This window comes from Chenopodium album, chromosome 23 (assembly GCF_948465745.1).
Source record: "Chenopodium album chromosome 23, dcCheAlbu1.1, whole genome shotgun sequence".
Lineage (NCBI taxonomy): Eukaryota > Viridiplantae > Streptophyta > Magnoliopsida > Caryophyllales > Amaranthaceae > Chenopodium > Chenopodium album.
This window is the reverse complement of record NC_137856.1, coordinates 3,743,225-3,763,375: the sequence shown is the minus strand read 5'-3', so window position 1 is coordinate 3,763,375 and position 20,151 is coordinate 3,743,225. Positions and strand designations below refer to the sequence as shown.

Below are 20,151 nucleotides of genomic sequence, written 5' to 3'. Positions count from 1 at the left end.
TCAGTTCAGTTCAGTTCTAATCAGTTCAGTTCAGCTCAATTCAGTGAATGTGAACAGGTCCTTAGTCGATAAATTCTTGATGATGGTTTTTAGACTTTAAAATCAAATTTCGTTTACATTATATAAATTATTAATATGTTTGTGGCATATTCTTGGCTTTCAAGTCTCTCTATACCCCAACAAATTAAACAAACGTAGATTTGTAGAAAGTTTATCCTTAGCTAGCTTCATTATTATGCGCCACTAACAAAAAACAAAGGTTCATCTTTTTATGTATTTTTTTATAGCCAAGAAATATAATTTTAAAAGGATGAAAGATCTATTTGAAGTAAAGATATATAACCAGCTTTTCATTGCCATTCTTTTCCAAAGTTGTGAGTTGTAAAACATCAAACATTCGAAAGATTCTGAAATCTTTTGTATTTGCATGTTCAAATTATAAGGGCTCACGAAGATTCTTAAATTTAGTAGCAACAACATTCACTCATAACAATGTTACTTCATCATAATTTTTCGATTGGGTCACACATGGAACAATCTTATTATAAACAAAGTAGTTAAAGTAAAGTACTAATGTCAATTAAACTCTTAGTTGCAACAAAAAAGCTAAATCATGATGGGTTACACATTAGTTCTATCTCCTTTTTAAGGATTTATTAAAGTATTGAAAAAAGAACCAAACACCTAAATACCGATTTCAAGTTTGTTTTGAGAATAACTAACACTAGCTACCTGTGATTTCGGCCATGTGTGCTTGACAAATAATCAATTTAACAACGAATAATTAATTGTTTAATTACATATTATGAAGTATAGTACGTCTTAGAAGATTATAACTAGTTAATTATTTAATACAAACGTAATTATATATCATAAAAATTGTAAATTTTTTTCTCCCGAATCACAAATTAAACAATACAATTATTCCTTTAGAGATTGTGACCACTTTTCTAAACATTATGAAACTTTTGAAATAGTTTCGAACATATTTTAGTGATTATATCACTTTGTAGTTTGTATGAATGATGATGTACTTTAAGGTCTTTAACTAATTGTAGTTAGTTGAGAGCACATACTTATGTCATTGTCATTGTTATTGTTAGGATATGAAATAATGGGAAATATATATATATATATTTGTGTAATATATAATCTCTGTAACACAATAATATATTTATGATTATTTAAATCATAAATTATTATATTTTCTAATATATCCATGTGATATAAGTTCATTATTATGGTTACAAATCCAAACAGATATCAATTCAATATCCTAACAGATATCATTAATAAGAACTATGCATGTTTAACAAAAAATTATAAGATTAAAATCTAAGGGTCAGTTCACTTCAGCTTAATTTTAGTTCAGTTCGATCAACTCCAATCAATTTAGTTCAGTTCAGCTCAAATCAGTTCAGTTCAGTTCAGTTCAAATCAACTCATAATTTCCTTCTCTCATAAATAATTCATTTCAGCTCTATTCAGTTCTGTTCAGTTCAACTCCAATCAGTTTAGTTTAGTTCAGTTCTACAAATGTGAACAGATCCTAAGTTCCAGATATCAATATCTTAATAGATATCAAACTCTGCTTAACCAAAATCTACAAGATTGAAATCCAAGTTATGATTTTTTTTTATTTTATGAAAAGTACATTAAATTTGGATAAAAAGTTAAAAACTTTGAACAAATAATATTTCTATAAGCAAAATTTGACTTGTTACTCTTATAAGTTATAACCAATATTCCTTAACCACATAGCAGCCGTGTAAAATTCGTAGTCGTGTTTAATTATACCATCACAATATGAAAGGAAAAAAAAAAAATTAAATTAAAAAATAAAAGTAAATGAAAATGAAATTAATTAAAAACGGGTTTCCAAAAAAGCTTAAGCCTTATGCCTATTTGGAACCTTCCTTAAATAAATCGTCCCTACCTATTTTCCTAATCTTTGTTTGCCTATAAATACATGTAAAATCATAAGTCATTCCTCCCATAAAAAAAATCACAAGGAGTTTTTTATAAGCCTTGAAAACAAAACAACAACAACCCAATTTTACTTTGTGAATTTTGATCAACCGAGCAGAAATTATGAGCAACACACAAACTCAACAACAACAACAACAAAACATGGACAACGTTCCTCCTGCTGGTATTAATTTTGGTTTTTATATGGTTGTCGTTAATTTTAAGTTTTTGAATTGTTTTCGAGTTTTGATGATGATGATGATGATGATGTTATTATAGGGTACCCGACTCTAAGTCCTCCTGAAGGAAAGATGAAGAAGAAGGGTTGGTTCCGCACCAAGAAGAGGGGTGAGAAAGGTTTCATTGAAGGATGGTACGTCGTCTCTCTTTATTCTCAAATTTAATGAATAATACTTCCTCTGTTTTTATTTTTTTTTATGACTTATGATTTCGGGTTTCGTATGACACATAACATGCCTTAGACAAACCCGATTGATGTACTTAAATGATTCCGTTGATTTGATTGGTTGATTAATTGATGGGGTTTTAGAAGAAAAAAAGTTCATATAGCTAATAATCAAAACAAATCAACCAGATATACAAAGGGAATTAAAAGGGTGTGTGTGCTTATTAACACAAAATTCATTTTCATGCAAAATTGACTGATAATAAAAGATTTATCTAGTTGTTTTTACTATGTGTTTTTTTTTTTTGAAAACACTATGTGTTTATTATATGCATGTGTGAAACAACATTTAGCATATTCTTGAACAAAACAATTATAGAAAATAACATGACTTAATTTTGATTAAACTACTCTTAATTAATAATTCGAAGAATTAATATATAGTGAAATTATATATATAAAGAGTAATAAATTATTTATAATAAACAAAATTGTTTATATTGTTTGTTTGTTTTTTTGTATGTTGTGAAAAATTGCAGTTTGGCCGGGTTATGTTGCTGTTGGATCTGTGAAGAATGCTGCTGCTAAAAGAATCATGGATTGAATGATTATTGATGATGATTATATCTATCATGTTTTTAATACAGTTTGTGGAATTATTGGATTCTTGAATTATGTGTAATTGATTTATGATTTGATGAACAATACCATAATATATATATTTTTTTATAAATATATATATTTGTCATGTGAATAATAAAATAATCAGTGTTAGTTTTTGTGAATTATTCTGGTCAATCTAATGATTGTTCATTTTTTTGGTGTATGGATTGGTGCGCGCAGCCTTGCAGCTTTATGCTGCTGCTGGCTTTGTGAAGAGTGTTGTTAAAAAGTCTTCTCCACCCTTCAAATAAATTAAAGCTTATATTATGTCAAAAAAAAAAAAAAAAAAAAAAAAAAGAAAAAAAAAGAGAGAGTTTATGTTTTTAGTTTATGAGCTTGTAAAATATTTATCCTGAATATGTTATTTTGAGAGTTTAGTGTGAGTGTGAGTTTATTATTTTCACGTTTTTCGACCGATATGTATACTGACTAAAATATATGCGGGTAGTAAAAGATTGTGTTTTATTTGTATTTTTCGTTCAATTTTTATTCAATTTAAAAATTTAAAAAAGATATATAGTAAATGAAGAAAATGACACAATTGAAGAAGATAAAGAGAGACAATTAATAATTGTTGAAGGGTCTAGATCGACCTATGTAGGCATGATGAGGACGCCATAGAAAATGCAACGTGGACCATTTTTTCAACAATGGCACAAACAATTTATTCTACTAGTCTAATCATCATTTAATTGTCCATTAATAATCCTATTATTAGGATAACCACGAACAAATTAAAGTTGGAAGTTTGGAACTATCTTCTTGGACTTATAAAGGAAGTCCAACTAATGTTTGATTGAGCAACAAATACAAAATTACTCGTATTACTCACTCTATTTCAAAGATATAGAATATTGGTCCTTGTTTTATTGGTTGTCTCTTAGACTCTAAGAACCAAGTTTGGCATTAACGAAAAGGTAGCTAAGCATGTCATTGTACAATATTCTTTTCTCTTGAGTTAGTTGTCATCGAATGATTGTAATATTTGTACAAGTACAACCTATTGCAAGTCAAGAAATAGGTATTATTTGGTGTAATTATAAGATTATTTGGTGTAGTTATAAGAGTTTGTATTTCACATGAACTTGTATGATTATATTTTCATATTTCACTGGCAACACTTTATTTTGAGATGGAAAATCCTCTTACTTTCTTTCACTTTCAAATGACCTTGCCGGCTAAATTGGGTTTTATTTATTATTGACCTGTACAACACTCCTTTTTGATAAAACACTTTTAAAAGAAGGAAAAATAAACAAACAAACACTTAGCCAAGGTTGAACTGAAAGTGCATAAGAATCAAAAACTATGACAAATTCTAATGTTGTTATTTCAACTTTAATATGATGGACTTTAATCATCATTAGATTACAACTAAAAAACAATGCAAATTTATACATATGTACTATTTTGAAATTCATAACATAATTTTTGCTTAGATCAAAGACAAAGTAATGCTAAATATGAAGTATTAATTTGCTTGATTGAATTGAGCTGTCTTGAAATGAACTACACTGAACTTATTAGAGCTGAATTGAACTGAATTGGAGCTGAACTGAACTAAACTGATTATGAGAGAAGGAAATTAAGAACTAAATTGAACTGAACTGAAAATAAGTTGAAGAGAACAGGCCCTTAGAAACATATATAGCCATGCACTGCAAACAAAATTAATAAAATGACAATATATCACTAAATGAAAGTTAATTAAATCAAGATGAAAATTCTATCTTAATTTAAAAAAGGGTAATAATATATGTAGCCCTTAGGGCTATATATAAGCATTCAATATACTTTCTAAAATAGAATTAAATTGGGATTTCATGACAAAATCGCGCGCAGATTGGTGTAATTAATGTAATTATCCTCAATATTTCCCTTTTTAGGTTCTTATACATTTTTTTTACGGATATCTTCTTATAAATAGCCCTTAGGGCTATGTTTATCATTTTCCTTTTTTAAAATTATTGTAATCACGTAATAAATCAAGATATTGCCCAAACTAATACGGAGTATAGTTATTCCGAAAGAGATCCGACCCTAAATTACATTCTTTCTTCTACCATTTATTCCTCACATAATAAATAAAAGTAAATGATAGAAGTAGCAATGTAATTTAGGGAACAAAGTAGTAATTATTTGGAAAAAAGTTAGTAATAATTACTTGGAGACTTAATTGTATAAACTTAATAATGCACTTTTTCAAGGATACAAATTTACTCACGTATTTTTCATTTTTGGTGGTTATTAATGACTTTTTCAAAATATATAAAACTATACGATAAGCCAATGAATATCCCAAAAGAGAAGCCCACCAACTTTTAATATCTAAAATTATCTACCCCAAAATCCAAGGTATGAATGGAAAAGACTAAGAAGATAGCTAACAGGAACATCTGCTCGTGTTAAATTTTATGTTCCACGTGTTACCGAAACTAATTGACCCAAAGATAAGCTTGTGAAGATCAGTAGCTGGTCCTTTTCCAAGTTCCAATTGTCTAAAATTACTAATAAAGTACTCCATTTTATGAGCTAGTTTTTAGTCAATACAATTAGGCAACATAAATGTAAGTATATACTTGTATATATTCTAATAGATACAAGTGTATAATTATTTTAAGCTAATGATTAAGATGGTCGAATGTTATATACTTGTATATATTCTACTAGATACGAGGTTATAACTATTTTAAGCTAATGATTAAGATGGTTGAATGATTCAAACCCCAGGTTCCCATCTTATTTACGATATGTATTTATGTATTATGTATAGACGTATAGTACACCAGGGAGTGTCGTGGCATAACATGGACATGTGGTGAGCATAATTCCAAATTTCGAATAGTACCTTAAATGGTTTAAGGTCATACGCGGCTCAACACAAGGCACTTTGGCAAGAGTTAAGAGTTAAGTAAACATGACAAAGATATTGCAAGACATAGTCATGTGTTGTTGTGGCAACTTTGTAATGGATAAATGATGATGACACGCAATGAACTATTGTTGAAGGTTACATCTTATGTATTGAAAGAAACATATAGATAAACACAATTTCTATTTTTGAAAAAAGCTAAACATAGATATAGTCATAGATAACACTATTTAGGTAAGCTCATGTTAAGGTAATATGTTGAAATTAATAAGGTTATATATTGTTTAGAGAAAATAAATATAAAAGTTTATCTTGTTGAGGAATAATTCAAAGTCCGTTTTGTTTAAAGGTCACACAAAGTTTGTACTCAGTATTGTTATTGTGAAAATTTTTAACGAGTTATTAAAAGTAGTATTTTGATCACAATTTTGCAATTTTGATAAAAGAAACACATCAATTTTGATAATTGTTGATTCGTAGAGTTTATAATAAAAAACAGATACCAAAAAGATATACAACGTAATTAATCCAATACCATATTATATAACAACGTGTTTTTTGTATGGCCGGCTGACACACACCATAACACTAACTGATTAACCCCTGATTGAGTAATCTTTGATCGAGTAACCCCTAAACCCCTGACCGATCGAGTAACCTCTGAACCCTTGAGACCGAGTAACCTTTGATCAAATAGCCCCTGATTGAGTAACCTTGACTACACGGTATGGCCAACTACATATAAAATTTTATGAATATATAACTTATAATTTATCTTTTTTTTTTTAAAAAAAAATTTAATTTATATATCAGTAACAAACAACAGTTAATCTAACAATGTAATGCCACAATTTTTTTTCTTTCTCTATTAAGCTATTCTATGTTAAGATAATGAAAATATTAAGGTCCTATTTGGCAAAAGTAGCGGTAGTGGATAACTTTTAGCGGTTAAGTAGCGGGTAGCTGTTAAGGTAACGAGTAGCGGGTAGAGGTTAGCTGTCAAAGTAACGGTTGATAGTATGAGTGTTTGGCAAAAGTAGCGATTGCAATACTAAAATATATCAAATTTCATATAAATATTGTTTAAAAAGTCATATAAATTTGTCAAACGATACTATTTTTGACGTTTGAGAAAAGCTACCTAAACACTACCTCTATCGCTAATTGCTACTAGAATCGCTACCTTGTCAAACACTCTCAAATCTTTATTAGTAGTGTTTTGACTGGTCAAAACACTAACCGTTACCTCAAACGCTACCACCAAACAGAGCCAAAACTATAACACTAAAAAAAAAAAAAAAAAAATACGGAGGGACTATATGGGCGTAGTCGTGTCTATGACCCAAGCCCCCAAGCCCATCGGCAAAGAAAGGAACAAAAGGGGAAAAAAACTGAGCGTCTCAAATCCCAACCACTCTACTTGGTTCCAATCACCATAATCCGGCAAACCACGTCGTACTCCGGCGAAAATGGAAGGTGGGATAAATAAAGAAGTGAGCAACTTGAAAACGCCTTCCACTGATGAAGAATTCACTGATGTTCTTCTCCAAATTCGTGCTTCCAAAACCCCTGTAATCAATCTCCTTTACTTTCCCCTTTTCTTCTATTTTTCTACTTAAATTTTTATTTGGGATGAAAATAAGTACTTAAATTAGCGTTTTAGAAGTGGGATTTTTTATTTAATTCGAAATTCTTTGTGTCTAAAATTTCTGCTTATGTCTAATTGCAGGCAGTAATCAATTATGGTGCTTCTTGGTAAGTTTTTTTTTTTTTTTTTTTTTTTTTTTCAAGATTATTATTTTGCTTATAATTTGTGTATTTAATAATGTTATACAATATGCTTAGTTGCCTTTGATTTGTTTATATTTATTCATTTGTGAAATTGACTTGTACTCGTATATGTGATTTGGGGTGATTAAGCCTGTTGCATACGAAGTAGTACAACCCATTAGTATAAAAAAATTTTGCCTTCTAAGTTGGTCATTGTTATAGACTGAACAATAGTTGCCTTTGAATAAATTAAATTTATTCATTTGCGAAGTTGACTTGTATGTTGATTTGGGGTGATTAAGTCTGTTATATACCAAATATTATAACTCTTAGTATACAAGTTTTTTCCTTCATTGTTGGTCATTGTTATAGACTGATTGATAGGCTAGAAGAATTTGAAACCTAGGGAATAATTGTTGCTTTCAAGTTTACTTTGGTGACCAATAATTGATGTAAGTGACCCTACAAAGTGGGAGGTGAGTGAGGTTTGGTATCTTGATGCAATGAACAATGTTTGGAGTGTTGGACTTGTTGGTCAAATTGAACTATTGAAGATACCGTTTTCTAGGTTGGATTTGGTGTAGCTAATTAGGTTCTCATTACGAGTTCATCTTGTTTAGGTGATTTACGAGTAAAATTGAATGAAAGAAAGTGATTTATGAGAATATTGTGAGCAATAATTGACTTGAAGTTGGATACTTTACAGTTTACATATGGATTTGGATGTACCATTCGTGGCTGATTCCATGAACTTCTTCACAAGAAATTGTGCTTTTAAGTTGTTCTTTCACTTCTTTGCAAATAAGTACTATTTTTAATTGATTTCAATCATTTGAAGTTGTGTTTACTTGATGTATCCAATTATAACTTTAAGCTGTTTGTAGCATCATATGCTTTCGGTATGCTTGCAGTCTTGTGATTTTTTCCTGTCAACGTATGGTCTACTTACTGGATGATCATTTATGTGAAGTTAACCGGTTTAATTTTAAGACGCTTCAGAGTAGACTGTAATGATGAATCTTTTGCAGGTGCCGAGTTTGCAATCAGATCCTGCCTGCATTTCAGCAGTTCAGCAAAGAGTTCCCAAAGCTTTCCTTTGTTTATGCTGATATAGATGAGTGCCCTGAGACCACTCAACAGATTCGCTACACTCCTACATTTCAGTTTTACCGCGATGGTGAAAGGGTTGATGAGATGTTTGGAGCTGGAGAAGAACGACTTCGTGACCGTCTTTGGTTGCATTCTTGATTTTAGTTTCTCCCCTCTACTGTACCTGTGGCAAAAGACAAGCCTAACTCTGTAACCATGTATTAGCCAAAAAATGAGCTTTCTTGGAAAATTTGAGAAGCATGTAAATGTACTTGGTTATTTAAATATAGATGATGATTATTTACCTTTATCTTGCTTTACTCATATAAAAAATCAGCTCATAGCTTGGATGGATCATCGATTAATTGTTTTTCTCACTTATTAGATCGCATATTCGACTGATTGAGGATCTATTCTGATATGGAAATTGTGAAATACTGAAATTACTTGACAACTCGATTTATGTGATTGCAAACTTGATTTATGTGATCCTTGCGAATTACAGATACACACCTGCAATAAATCTTAGTCTACCATTATCAATTTATCACAATGAACTAGTGGCACTCCATGAACCAGTAATTTCTTATATGAATGGCGCGGTAGTTTTAGGACTTGGAGCAGGGGAGGGTATCTGGTTTCACTAGCTATCAGTAACCCCGACAGCTTGGACCTCTAAGACTGTTTAACTGGTTAAGAAAATATAATCAGACTTTTACAATTGGCTTCTATAGCCAGCTAGTTTGCTTCATTACAGGATGCTTCGAAATTCGACTTAGGGTGTAATCTATTCACCTGATTTTCACTGATCTAAACTAATTTGAACTTATTAGACCTTATTAAAACTTATTTTAGTTGTAATTTGTACTTGAGTAACCCTTATTAGAACTTATTAAACCTGAACTGAACTTATCTGAACTTATTATACCTGAAATAATTGAAAATAAGGTGAACAGAACAAACACTTACTCTAGCTTCTCTATTATTTTTTTTTTTGTCAAAATCAGACCCAAAATCCTTTACAAAACTACTCCGTGACATTGTTATAGATATTTTAAAGAAACATATTGCCCCAGAGGCCTGAGCTTAGCTTCAGATTCTCGCCCAGGCCAGCATTGGCTAAATGTTGATCTGCAAGAAGCCTTCCCATCTGATTGATATTTATTACTTGTTTCAGAGTCATCAAGGATCCTGCTCAATGAACTTCATCAAATATGAAGCAGCAGAGTCTGAGGTGCTGATGATCCCTTCAGTGAAACATAACCTCAACATTGCTTCTTATATATCTACTTTTAGTTTGTGGTGCAGTAAACTTCATGGTGAAGATGGTGCACAATTGCATTTAAAAAGTTCATCTACATGAATCTGTGTTTGCCCATGTCTTGAAAGCACTGGCTTATTGGACGGTAAAACCTAAAAAAACACTGATCATTAAAATTCATGTTAGCATTTATTAGTTATTTTTGAAAGCACATTAGATGAGACCCTGCTGAGATATCTAGTAATCGCAAGAAGCCTTAGGGTGCAATATACTTAATACTACGTACATTTGATCCACCCAACCCACCTTGACATCAAGAAGTCTCCTGAGAACACTGGGAAAAACGGTGATAATGCAATTTCTGACGTAGACCTCCAGCAGATTATATCTGCAGGTAGCTGCTATAATTCCTCTTTTCAGAGAAGTTCTTGAAAGGGAAACTGGTGACATCCATATTGTCTTCTGCTCCCATTTCCTACAGGTTTCTGTTCATTATATGCGTCGTTTGCTCTGTTGGAAAATTGACTCAGGAACTAATGTTTCTCTTAAGTTGTTTCTTCTGGAAAGTAAAGTTAATAATGGGAAGATTTAAAACAAAATATGTGTAACTGACCATAAGGCCCAAAAAGAAGGCAAACTCCCAACTGACTCAAGACTACAAAGCGAAAATTTAACTCTCTTAGTCAAGCTAATACAAGAACTAAAGAGTAGATACCACCTTTGAAAGGACTTTTATTATATAATTAAATGTAGATATAAAAGATTATGGAATGACTGTTACATTCACATGTCAAAATCCATTAACTACCTTTCTATGTTGTACATGTTAAAAGAGAAAGGCATCTTTTGACGAGCAAAAGATTAAACTTAAGAGAGAGGGTGATTTAATGATCTAATCAAACCAAAAATTGAGAGTTTGGACATCAAATAATTCACATTTTGGTATAGGAACAAACACCGGCGTGATTGGTGTATGCTGAATGCTTTTCATACATCTTCTGACAAAGGGAAGAGCTTTTCAAGCATGTTATTAGATAGGATCCTGTTTGGGTCCAATTCCTTTCGTGCTTTGTTGTATGCATCCACAGGGAAACGCTTCTTTAACCTTGCTTGCAAATCTGGGAGCTCTTCCTTGTTCTTTGGAATCTAAGAATCACACAAAAGATCACAAGTAAATGCCTATTCTCTGATGGATCATGAGAATTCTTCAAAAGTTTTGATTATGGAGAATATGCGATTAAGAAACTTTTCATTAGACAAGGTTAAATGTGCTCAAATACCTCAATCTTTGCCCAATGTTCATAAGCAGTGTAAGGATCCCACAGCTGATTTTGTGTCAAAGATCTGTAGTGAAAGAATTCGTCTGTTATTATCTTCCTCTGTCGAGGATCCATCGTTGGGAGGTACATAATGATACCAACCTGAAAAGCAGGTCAAAATGTTCAGGAACTGAATTCAGATTAAGAAAATATAACTTACATTTCCATGCTGCCTTACACTATACATATCCGTCCGACTAAAATGATATTCCAAAGAAACTTAATTACTCCCATCATTCCCATCTAAGTCATTAGCAAGGTTATGCACAAAACTTAAGAACTATTTATTGCGATATGAAAGCCTGAAAGGTGACAGGTATGGCACTGGTAAATAAGGTACATTACATGGACAGATAATAGTGTATTGGTTTTCTAAAAGGGCAAAGTCGCCTGAGAAAACGAAGGGAGTACTTGGTTCTTCTGCATGCTATTTTTGGGGTTTAGGTGTAATGCTACTTTAACCTTCAAAACACATCCTCTCCATCTCCTCAGTTCTCCCAATTAGTAGTCTGTGCTGGGAAATCATAAAGATGTAATGGTTCAGCTTGCAAAATACATCAATAAAGGCTCCAAAAAGGTCTATTAAACAAGTGAAATTAGCTATGTCAATCAAATAGATATCGTGCATTCAACTACAACTGACTTCATAAGTTTCAGAGGAATTTTCTGATGATTTTTAAAAAGTGTCTGAATCTATAAACTTTGAGAATCAAATTCCAATGTACAAGATCAGCCTTTAATGTTTATGATGAGCACTTCCAGATCATTAAAAATTTAATACAGCAAAACGCAATCAGAAAAAATTTAACATAAATAACAACCCAAAGAGATTACCCAAGAAAATATATCATCATCTGATGAGCTTGATGCTGGACTCATAGGACTCCTACTCCTAGCTGTCCATCGTTGTTCAATAGGAGAGGGTGCAGGAATTCCTTCCTTTTCTATCAGCTGCTTCAGTTTCTCAACGTACTCAAGGTCCTTCATGTTAGGCTTTGCTAGGGTTCCAGCTGGGAAGCATGTCTCTGAGACCCATTGCTGACCACCACAATCGAAACCTAAGATTTCATCACTCCAGCCCACTCGATAACCCTCTGATTTCCTCCAGAATTCAGCTTCAGCTTTATTCACTTTGATGATATGCTCTTCATCCACAGGATCTAAAGCAATAAGTCTGTCTCTAAGCTCCGTAAATGAAAGCTCATTTATGTCTGGATCATTCTCTGCAGGAGATACTCTGCAAAAATCATGACTTCATAAGAGCTGTTGCATTGCTTTATAAAAAAATTATCAACAGAATGCGATGAACTGATGTAAGGGGGGAGGAGCATATTAGGTAGTGCAATATAATTCAGTTTGTAGTGTCTTGAGGAGGAAGATAAGGGAGTGAGTTAGAGGAGTAATACTATATATAAATAAGAGAAGATTAGAAAGGAATTCGCATGTTGAATATTGATCAAATACTTTGGGTTAGCTTAGTAAAATAATTTGGGAGAATCACCTCTCAAAAGTGGAATTATTACTTGGCTGTATTCCAGTTTATAATCAATCCAACCCCAACCTTGCTTAATAATGCATCTCCAATTTCAGTCCATAGTTATGCTAACACAGATGTAGGTGTCCTCAAAGTTAAAAGACCAGCTTAAAACTTTGACGATAAAATATACAAATATAGAAGGAATCAAAAGCTGCAATATGTATGAAAGACATACCAAGCCATAAAATAACAGCTAAAATTAGTTTATGAGCAGAAAATGCAGCCAGAATACAGGATGAATAACTTTTGGATTCTATTTGCACAGATTGTCTCATTCATCATAACAGAAACTAACTTTAATTTTCATATCCTGACAGCAAGGCAAACAAGAGAGAGAACTTTCTGAGACATGGAAATCTGGTAGCATAAAACAAGGCACTTAATATAGCTTCTTGTCAGAGTAAATTTGAAATGACAAGAGCTTAGGTGGCCACCTTCTAATATAGACTACAGTACGATGCATATAAAAAAAACAATACCTATAATTCTCCAATGAACTTCTGTACAGATCTCGTACATGCTGAAGCGCTTCATCTTTAGTATATTTAGGTTTGAAATTCTTTGGACGTCTCCACTTTGATACAGGATTGCATGTCACAACAACAACAGAATCCGTGTATGGGATATACAGGTACTTTACATGCTTATTTTCAGAGAGTAGTTTCCTGCAATGGGAAAAAAATACAAGTTTATTTCTAGACTTTTAGTGAATGATAGCACTATAGTCATTATAACTTCTAGAACATGTTATAGACATAACAAAGAAAGCAAAGATCTTCTAAACTTTAAATCTACAGCCAAAGCGAACACTACCATAAGAAAGGGATTGAAACTTGAAACCAATCATATACATCACTGCAGTTCATTGGTCAAGGTTTGTGTCTGCTCATATCTGTCCTTCCCATATCTAGCTTTGGTAATGTGAAAAGCTTATTGTTTCTAGCAAACACCCCTTTAGAGGCTTTGTTGGACTCTAACCAGTTTAAATGTCCACAACACCTAGAAAAACAGTTAACAGTTTCACTATAGGGAAGGGGGAGGGACCCCTACAAGTCAACAATTTATTAATTGTAACAAAATCAATGAATGTGTTATAGGATGATGGTTAGGTAGATCTAAACAATTCTAAAGCCAGTGAAGGTATGCTTCAGGTTGAGAAGCAACTTCATAGGAAATGGAACAACAGCACTAACATGAATAAAAGAAGATACATTCACAATTCACATGGACCCTAGGTAAACAGCACTAAAGTAGTAAAGAGATAATATATTCTTATCAGAATTTGCACCTGATCAAGGATTTTTCTTTAGTGCAGTTGCAATAAATAAACAAATTTAACAAATGATCAAAGAAAAATTACTTGTGATTTTTCTTAATCTCATCCATATTAGAGATGTAGGTGTGCTCCACAAGTTCCTGCCTATCAACACACTGAAGGGTGACTTCAGCTACTACTCCGAGTCCTCCAAGACCAACACGGGCAAGATAAAACAGCTCCGGATCTTTCTCTTTTGAGAGCTCTATAATTCCCTTGGCAGGAGTGACCAATTTCATGGCAATAACTTGCTCATCAATAGGTGGCAATTTTGCACCAGTACCATGTGCACCAACCTATAACCACTTAGGTGTTAGAAAGTAGAAACAAAGCTAGTTAGGAGGGGAATGCTTACACTATATTATACCGTGTTTGAATTTTATATATTCTGCAAATGAAACTGATGAGATGAAGCAAACCTAGTGCACCTCAATTTTTCCAAAAAAACAAAAAAAAATAAAAATCACTATGATTTCCCCAATTCTGTAAACCTAAAAATAGACCCTTTTCTTTTCCCTTGGATTTCACAATGACAGAAAATACATTAAAAGTGGTTTGGGCATGTAAGACGGAGGCCCAAGGGTGCACCGGTTCGAAGAGTGGGACTATGGAGGAATAAAACGAGGGAGAGGGAGACCGAAAATGACTTGGTTGAAAGGAGTTAGGAAGGATATGAAGTATATGGATTTGCATGAGGATGAAGCACTGGATCGTAAGGGATGGAGTTTAGAAAACACATGAAAACACCCTTATTAAGCAAGAGCTGTACTGAGCAGAACAAGACACCAGCAAGATAAAGAGGATACACACATTTCACATTTGAGACAGAAACATTGTCCAATAATTTACAGCCTCCTTACAGCCAAACACGTCATATCTTCCACCTTATTAATAAGAGATAGCCAATCCGCCCAATCGGCACTTACAAACAATTCTTAAGAAATCTAAATTTCCAACGCAAGAACATAACACCTTAGAACTAATTATATCGTAGATTCGATCAACAATCACCTTAATAAAAAAACTCCATCTTGGTTTCTTTCTTCTTTTTGTCTCCTTTCTTCAAGGAATGAATATTCACCAAATGTTTTTTTCTCACTCCCTTCGCACATTATTAGTTAGATCCAACTAAATATGCTCCTTATTATGTGTCAAAAGACATATATCACAACTAGGTTTTGATGGAAAGCATAAAAGCTATAAAGGCGTGTGTAGATTGGTATGAGAGAGGTCTAGTAAGTACACAGTGATTGTCAAACATCATGTAGATAAATTTGAAGATATATAAGGCATTTACTTTCAATGCCAAAACTGAAGGTAGCTTACTCACCATAGAATCATACAATCATAAAAACGGTTGAACTCGAGAATTAAGTCCTTGTTTTGCCACGTTCTATTACTGACTAGATAGATATTCTCCTTTTCCAAAACACAAATGTTAACAATGCTAAATACACAAAGTTTGCCAATGTAGTAACAATTAGACCCAAAAACTCTAAGCTTTCTTGCACATAATCCATAATATATCCCCTGGCTCCACTCGTAGCTTCAACTTCTTCCCTAAAAACCTTAAGCTATACCAAAAACCAGTAAAGTAAGTTCGAACTTGCTCCTAGAGTTCCCCTAGAGATTTGTATTACAGTTTTCCTGCTAAACCTTCTGCTAAGTCATAGTTTCATCACCTTAGAACATATTGTCTTTCAACTAATTCCTAAATGGTTAGTAAAATTGAATAGATTGAGTCTCCACTAATCACACAAGCACATTTCAAAATAAGTTCAATACATCGCCTGAAACCTATGATCAAAACCCGTCTACATCATTGCCCTTAAAGACTATCTAGTCTCTCTACACAGCAAACCCAAATGAGGAAACAAACAAAAGTTGAAATCAAGCAAACCCAAACATTCAAACCTAACAACAATACAACAAAATCAAATGACATTCAAAACACTAATTAATCAATCAATGAAAAGAAAGAAAAAAAAACCTGAAGAATGCCACCAATCTGCTGCTCCCTAATAGAAGCAAAATTCTGCAAAGTAAGCCCAAAATCCTTAATCTGATCAACAAGCTGCTGAACTCTAATCCCAGCTTCAACTCTAACAGTCTTCTTCTCTTTATCAACTTCCACCACCTTATCCATCAACCCCAAATTGACCATCCCAGCCCGAGAAAGCCCAACCCCATTTGGGGAAAGACCCGACCCAACAGGCCGAATCTTCTGGGACTTTTGATGGGCTTCATTAACAAGCTTTTCAAGGTCCGAAATCGATTCGGGTTGAAGGAAATTCCGGGTATGAACTTCATGGGTACCACTCCAATTAGAGATGGTATGAAGATCATCAGGAAGAGGGGCGTATTTGAAGAGTTGGGCTTTTTTGTGCTTCGCATTTTCAGGGAGAGGGAAGGAGTAGTATGTTCCGACGCCGCAGCCGAGGAGGAGAAGTGCGTAGCCGATGTATTTGCGGGTTTCGGCGGCGGAAGAAGAGGAGGCTGGGTCGGAGGAGAGAGAAGAGAAATGGCGGAAGAGAGAATTTGTGGGGTTGGTGTTTTGCCGGTGAATATGGTGGTGGTGGTGGTGGTGGTGGAGGAGGTTGGAGATTGATCGTCGGAGATTGGTTGCTCGGTGCATATTGGTGGTGAAGGAGAGAGACAAGTAGACCACTACAATGTTGAGTGTTGACACATAAATAGTAAGGGTAAAAAAAATGTAGTTTTGGGGGTTTTGGGGAATTTGGTATTTGATGATTTTTGTTTAAGGAGAAGGGGTCTGATCGGATCTCAACTCCCGTGGTTTTCTTGGTTCAATATTTATGGGCCGAATATTTGAGGAAAATTTATAAAAATGTGATAATAACACCCTTTTTTTGGTGGAGTCCAAAAAATAGGTATTAACCTACATTTTTACACCTTTATTTTCCCAAAAAATATTTTTTGTGGACCCCAAAAAGGAATATACGGAAAAAGGCAGTAACTGGAAAAATAGAAAAAATTACTGAAACAGTCCATAAAGTTTGGAAAAGGTTGGGAATAATAGGGTGATGGGTTTTTGACACTTTTTCATAGTACTCTTATGGTGCTTTTTTCGAGGTTCGGGATCGGGATCGAGAATGTGGTGATTGACCCAAAACACTGATGGAGGACAATTTGTGTTGCTGGTGATGATGGAATGAGGTACTCCCTCCGTCTTTAAATACTTGCTCCACTTTTCATTTGCGGCCGTTTTTAAATACTTGCTCCAACGACCATTAGTATTTCAAGACTTTTTGACACCGAGTCCCGAAACCTCCAAAATTTCTCAAAAAGCGTGGATAATAGCCTTCAATTTTGGTCAAAACTTGACTTTTTTTTTGGCCTATATATAAAAATTGCCGAGATTTTTACCATGGACCCTAATCCCTCCAGGAGTCCAATTGTGTAGATGGAACCGTCCAATTTGCCTTAAACGTTCAATTTACCTGTTCACAAGTTGCATCGATTTCATAAACTCAAGCCTATCATGACAACATATAATGATCATATATGGTTCCAAACGGCATTATATGACCCCGGTATGTATCTCATAGTATGTCAAAACTTTTCGACGCCGGGTTCCAAAACCTCCAAAAGTCCCCAAAAAACATGGATAATAGCCTTTAATTTTGGAAAATTTTGACTTTTTTGAGCTCGGAAATAAAAATTGCCGAGATATTTACCATGGACCCTAATATCATCTGGGAGTCCAATTACGTGGGTGGAACCATATAATTTGCCTTTAAGCATCCAATTTACCCATTTTCGTACATGTCTCTTGTATTGGCTATAAGCTTTCACGGGGCCTTTACGTAGCCGAATAATGGTCATATATGGGCCGAAATAATATTTTAGGACCCCCGGATGCATCACGTAGTGTTCCGTGAATTTCCGACACCGAGTCTCGACACCTCTTAAATTGCTTCAATTTCGTGTATTAAAGCCTTGATATTTGGCTCCGTATATCATTTTTACCCCCAACGAGATTATGCATCCAAGTACTTCTATAGGTTCGGCGAGTCAATAAGTCAATTACAAGTTTTACAACAAGACTGGCTTGGTTTTGCAGACATTAAAAATGTGAATTGCTAAATGGAAAAGAGGGGTAGTATTAATTTCAATAATTTCTGATTGGTATTAATAATATTGTCTATTGACGAGTTATTGATTATAAAATTCCTAAATTTATATGTACTGGACTACTAGGTATATAATTGCCCCTGTTTCTCATAACATATTGTGCTACTATGTGTGTAAAGTTCTTTTATTATTAAAAAAAAAAAAAAAAAAAAAAAAAAAAAAAAAAAAGTGTTAAACTCTCTATGCACCCTTAAAGCTTGGAAGGACAATATAAAGATGAAAAAAAACATGTAATAAGTGTGTTAGTGTTACACCCAAATCAAATTTTGTTTAAGTTTGAGCCTTGTTAACTACATTTGCTCGGCAGTAAGAGATTTCCTTACCTGGCCTCTCCCTCTACTCTCAAGCGTTGACCTACAGAGGTGGGCTGACTTAAACCCGTGAGAGGTGCTAGTTCAGTACGATTTTTCATCTTACCTATAAAAAATATCAAAATTTTGTTGACTTTTGTTGGATTTGACCTATTAAGGAACGTTTGACCAAAGTTTGACTCAATTAAGGGTGGTCTGATCCATGAATACTAAGTTATGTGGCACTATGTTGATGAATATCATCAAAGGTTATTATTTTTTTTATTTATTTATTTTTTTGGCAGTGGTGAGAAAAAAGAACAACAGTTCCTACTGAAAAACGGAGTTAGTGAAAAACAGGGTTAGTGAGTTAACATTACATTTATATGAATAATAATAATAATAACCCGTACTACCCTTATAACCCTTCCTACTGAAAAACGGAGTTAGTGAGTTAACATTACATTTAGTTAGGAATAATAATAATAAATAATAATAATAATGTATCACCCCCTGATGAAGGAGATGGTATTATTCGTTTTGTGCTTCATAATTTCTCCAAGCCACAAGCTCCCTCTTCTTCGACTCGTATTGGGCTTGTGGATGGTTTGGCGCGAGATCAGTTTTGTGGTTTTGACGTGGCTCTCATTAATGCTTTGCTCTCAAAGGGGTTTCGTACTGTGAAATCTATCCCTCCCAAGTGTCGTTTGGGGTTTTCTCGGATTCTGAAAAGTGCTCTAGATAAGGTGATCTCTAACCCTAATGACATTTCTAGTTGGGTATCGTTGTTAGTGTTACCTCTTTGCACCCTTAAAACCTTTCGGCCGCGGAGTAGTCGTGAGTCAAGGTCTTCCGTAAAGCGTCGGCATCAAGAAGAAAGTATTTCCCGGGCTATTTGTTCTTGGGGTGCACCAGGTGGTAGTGTGCAGCTTGTGAGGGAAACTTTGGCTGAGGATGCTCCTACTATGTCGGTGGTTGATGATGAGGACCTTGATTTGGAAGAGCGTAATATCAAGCAGTGTCGTAGGAAGATTTGTGATGGTCATTACACCGCTGCAGTCCGAGTTCTTTCTTCTTCAGGTGTTGCTCCGTATAATGATGTCACTCTTGCGGATTTGCTTTCAAAACACCCTTCTTCTTCACCTCCTTCCTTGCCTGCTGATATTCCTATTGATCAACTTCATCTCATTGCTTCCTCTGCTGTTGTTTTAGATCGGATTCAGAGTTTCCCGCGTGGCACATCGTGTGGTAGGGATGGGTTACGTGCTCAACACCTTATGGATTGCTTGAGTGGTGCAGCTGTGGCTGTCTCAGACGAGTTGGTTGACTCTATTACCGGGGTGGTTAATCTGTTTCTAGCTGGTAGATGTCCTATGGAACTAGGAGAGTATATTTCTAGTGCTCCTCTCACACCCCTTGTCAAGCCCGGTGGTGGAATTCGTCCTATAGCTGTGGGTACCGTTTGGCGGCGTCTGGTTTCGAAAGTCGGTGCTGTTATGGTTGGGC

At 34.1% G+C, this 20,151-nt stretch overlaps 2 protein-coding genes and 1 long non-coding RNA gene across 3 annotated transcripts; 2 read left to right on the top strand and 1 right to left on the bottom strand.

Annotated features, from left to right (window-relative positions):
- Positions 1-1,989: 1,989 nt before the first annotated feature.
- Positions 1,990-3,159, top strand: LOC145608226 (uncharacterized). The gene is made up of 3 exons (XR_014105757.1): positions 1,990-2,152; positions 2,248-2,341; positions 2,914-3,159. It is a non-coding gene; the product is annotated as an uncharacterized LOC145608226 (long non-coding RNA).
- A 4,095-nt stretch (positions 3,160-7,254) lies between these two features.
- On the top strand, positions 7,255-9,078 carry LOC145609132 (thioredoxin-like 3-3). Its single transcript, XM_081664686.1, has 3 exons — positions 7,255-7,480; positions 7,639-7,664; positions 8,708-9,078. The coding sequence occupies exons 1-3, from the start codon at positions 7,379-7,381 to the stop codon at positions 8,925-8,927; spliced, it is 348 nt and encodes a 115-aa protein (XP_081520812.1). The 5' UTR covers positions 7,255-7,378; the 3' UTR covers positions 8,928-9,078.
- Positions 9,079-10,736: 1,658 nt separating this feature from the next.
- On the bottom strand, positions 10,737-16,980 carry LOC145607742 (L-galactono-1,4-lactone dehydrogenase, mitochondrial-like). Its single transcript, XM_081663333.1, has 6 exons — positions 16,191-16,980; positions 14,246-14,496; positions 13,365-13,550; positions 12,183-12,585; positions 11,310-11,450; positions 10,737-11,175 (listed from the first exon to the last, which is right to left on the bottom strand). The coding sequence occupies exons 1-6, from the start codon at positions 16,833-16,835 to the stop codon at positions 11,017-11,019; spliced, it is 1,785 nt and encodes a 594-aa protein (XP_081519459.1). The 5' UTR covers positions 16,836-16,980; the 3' UTR covers positions 10,737-11,016.
- Positions 16,981-20,151: the final 3,171 nt, after the last annotated feature.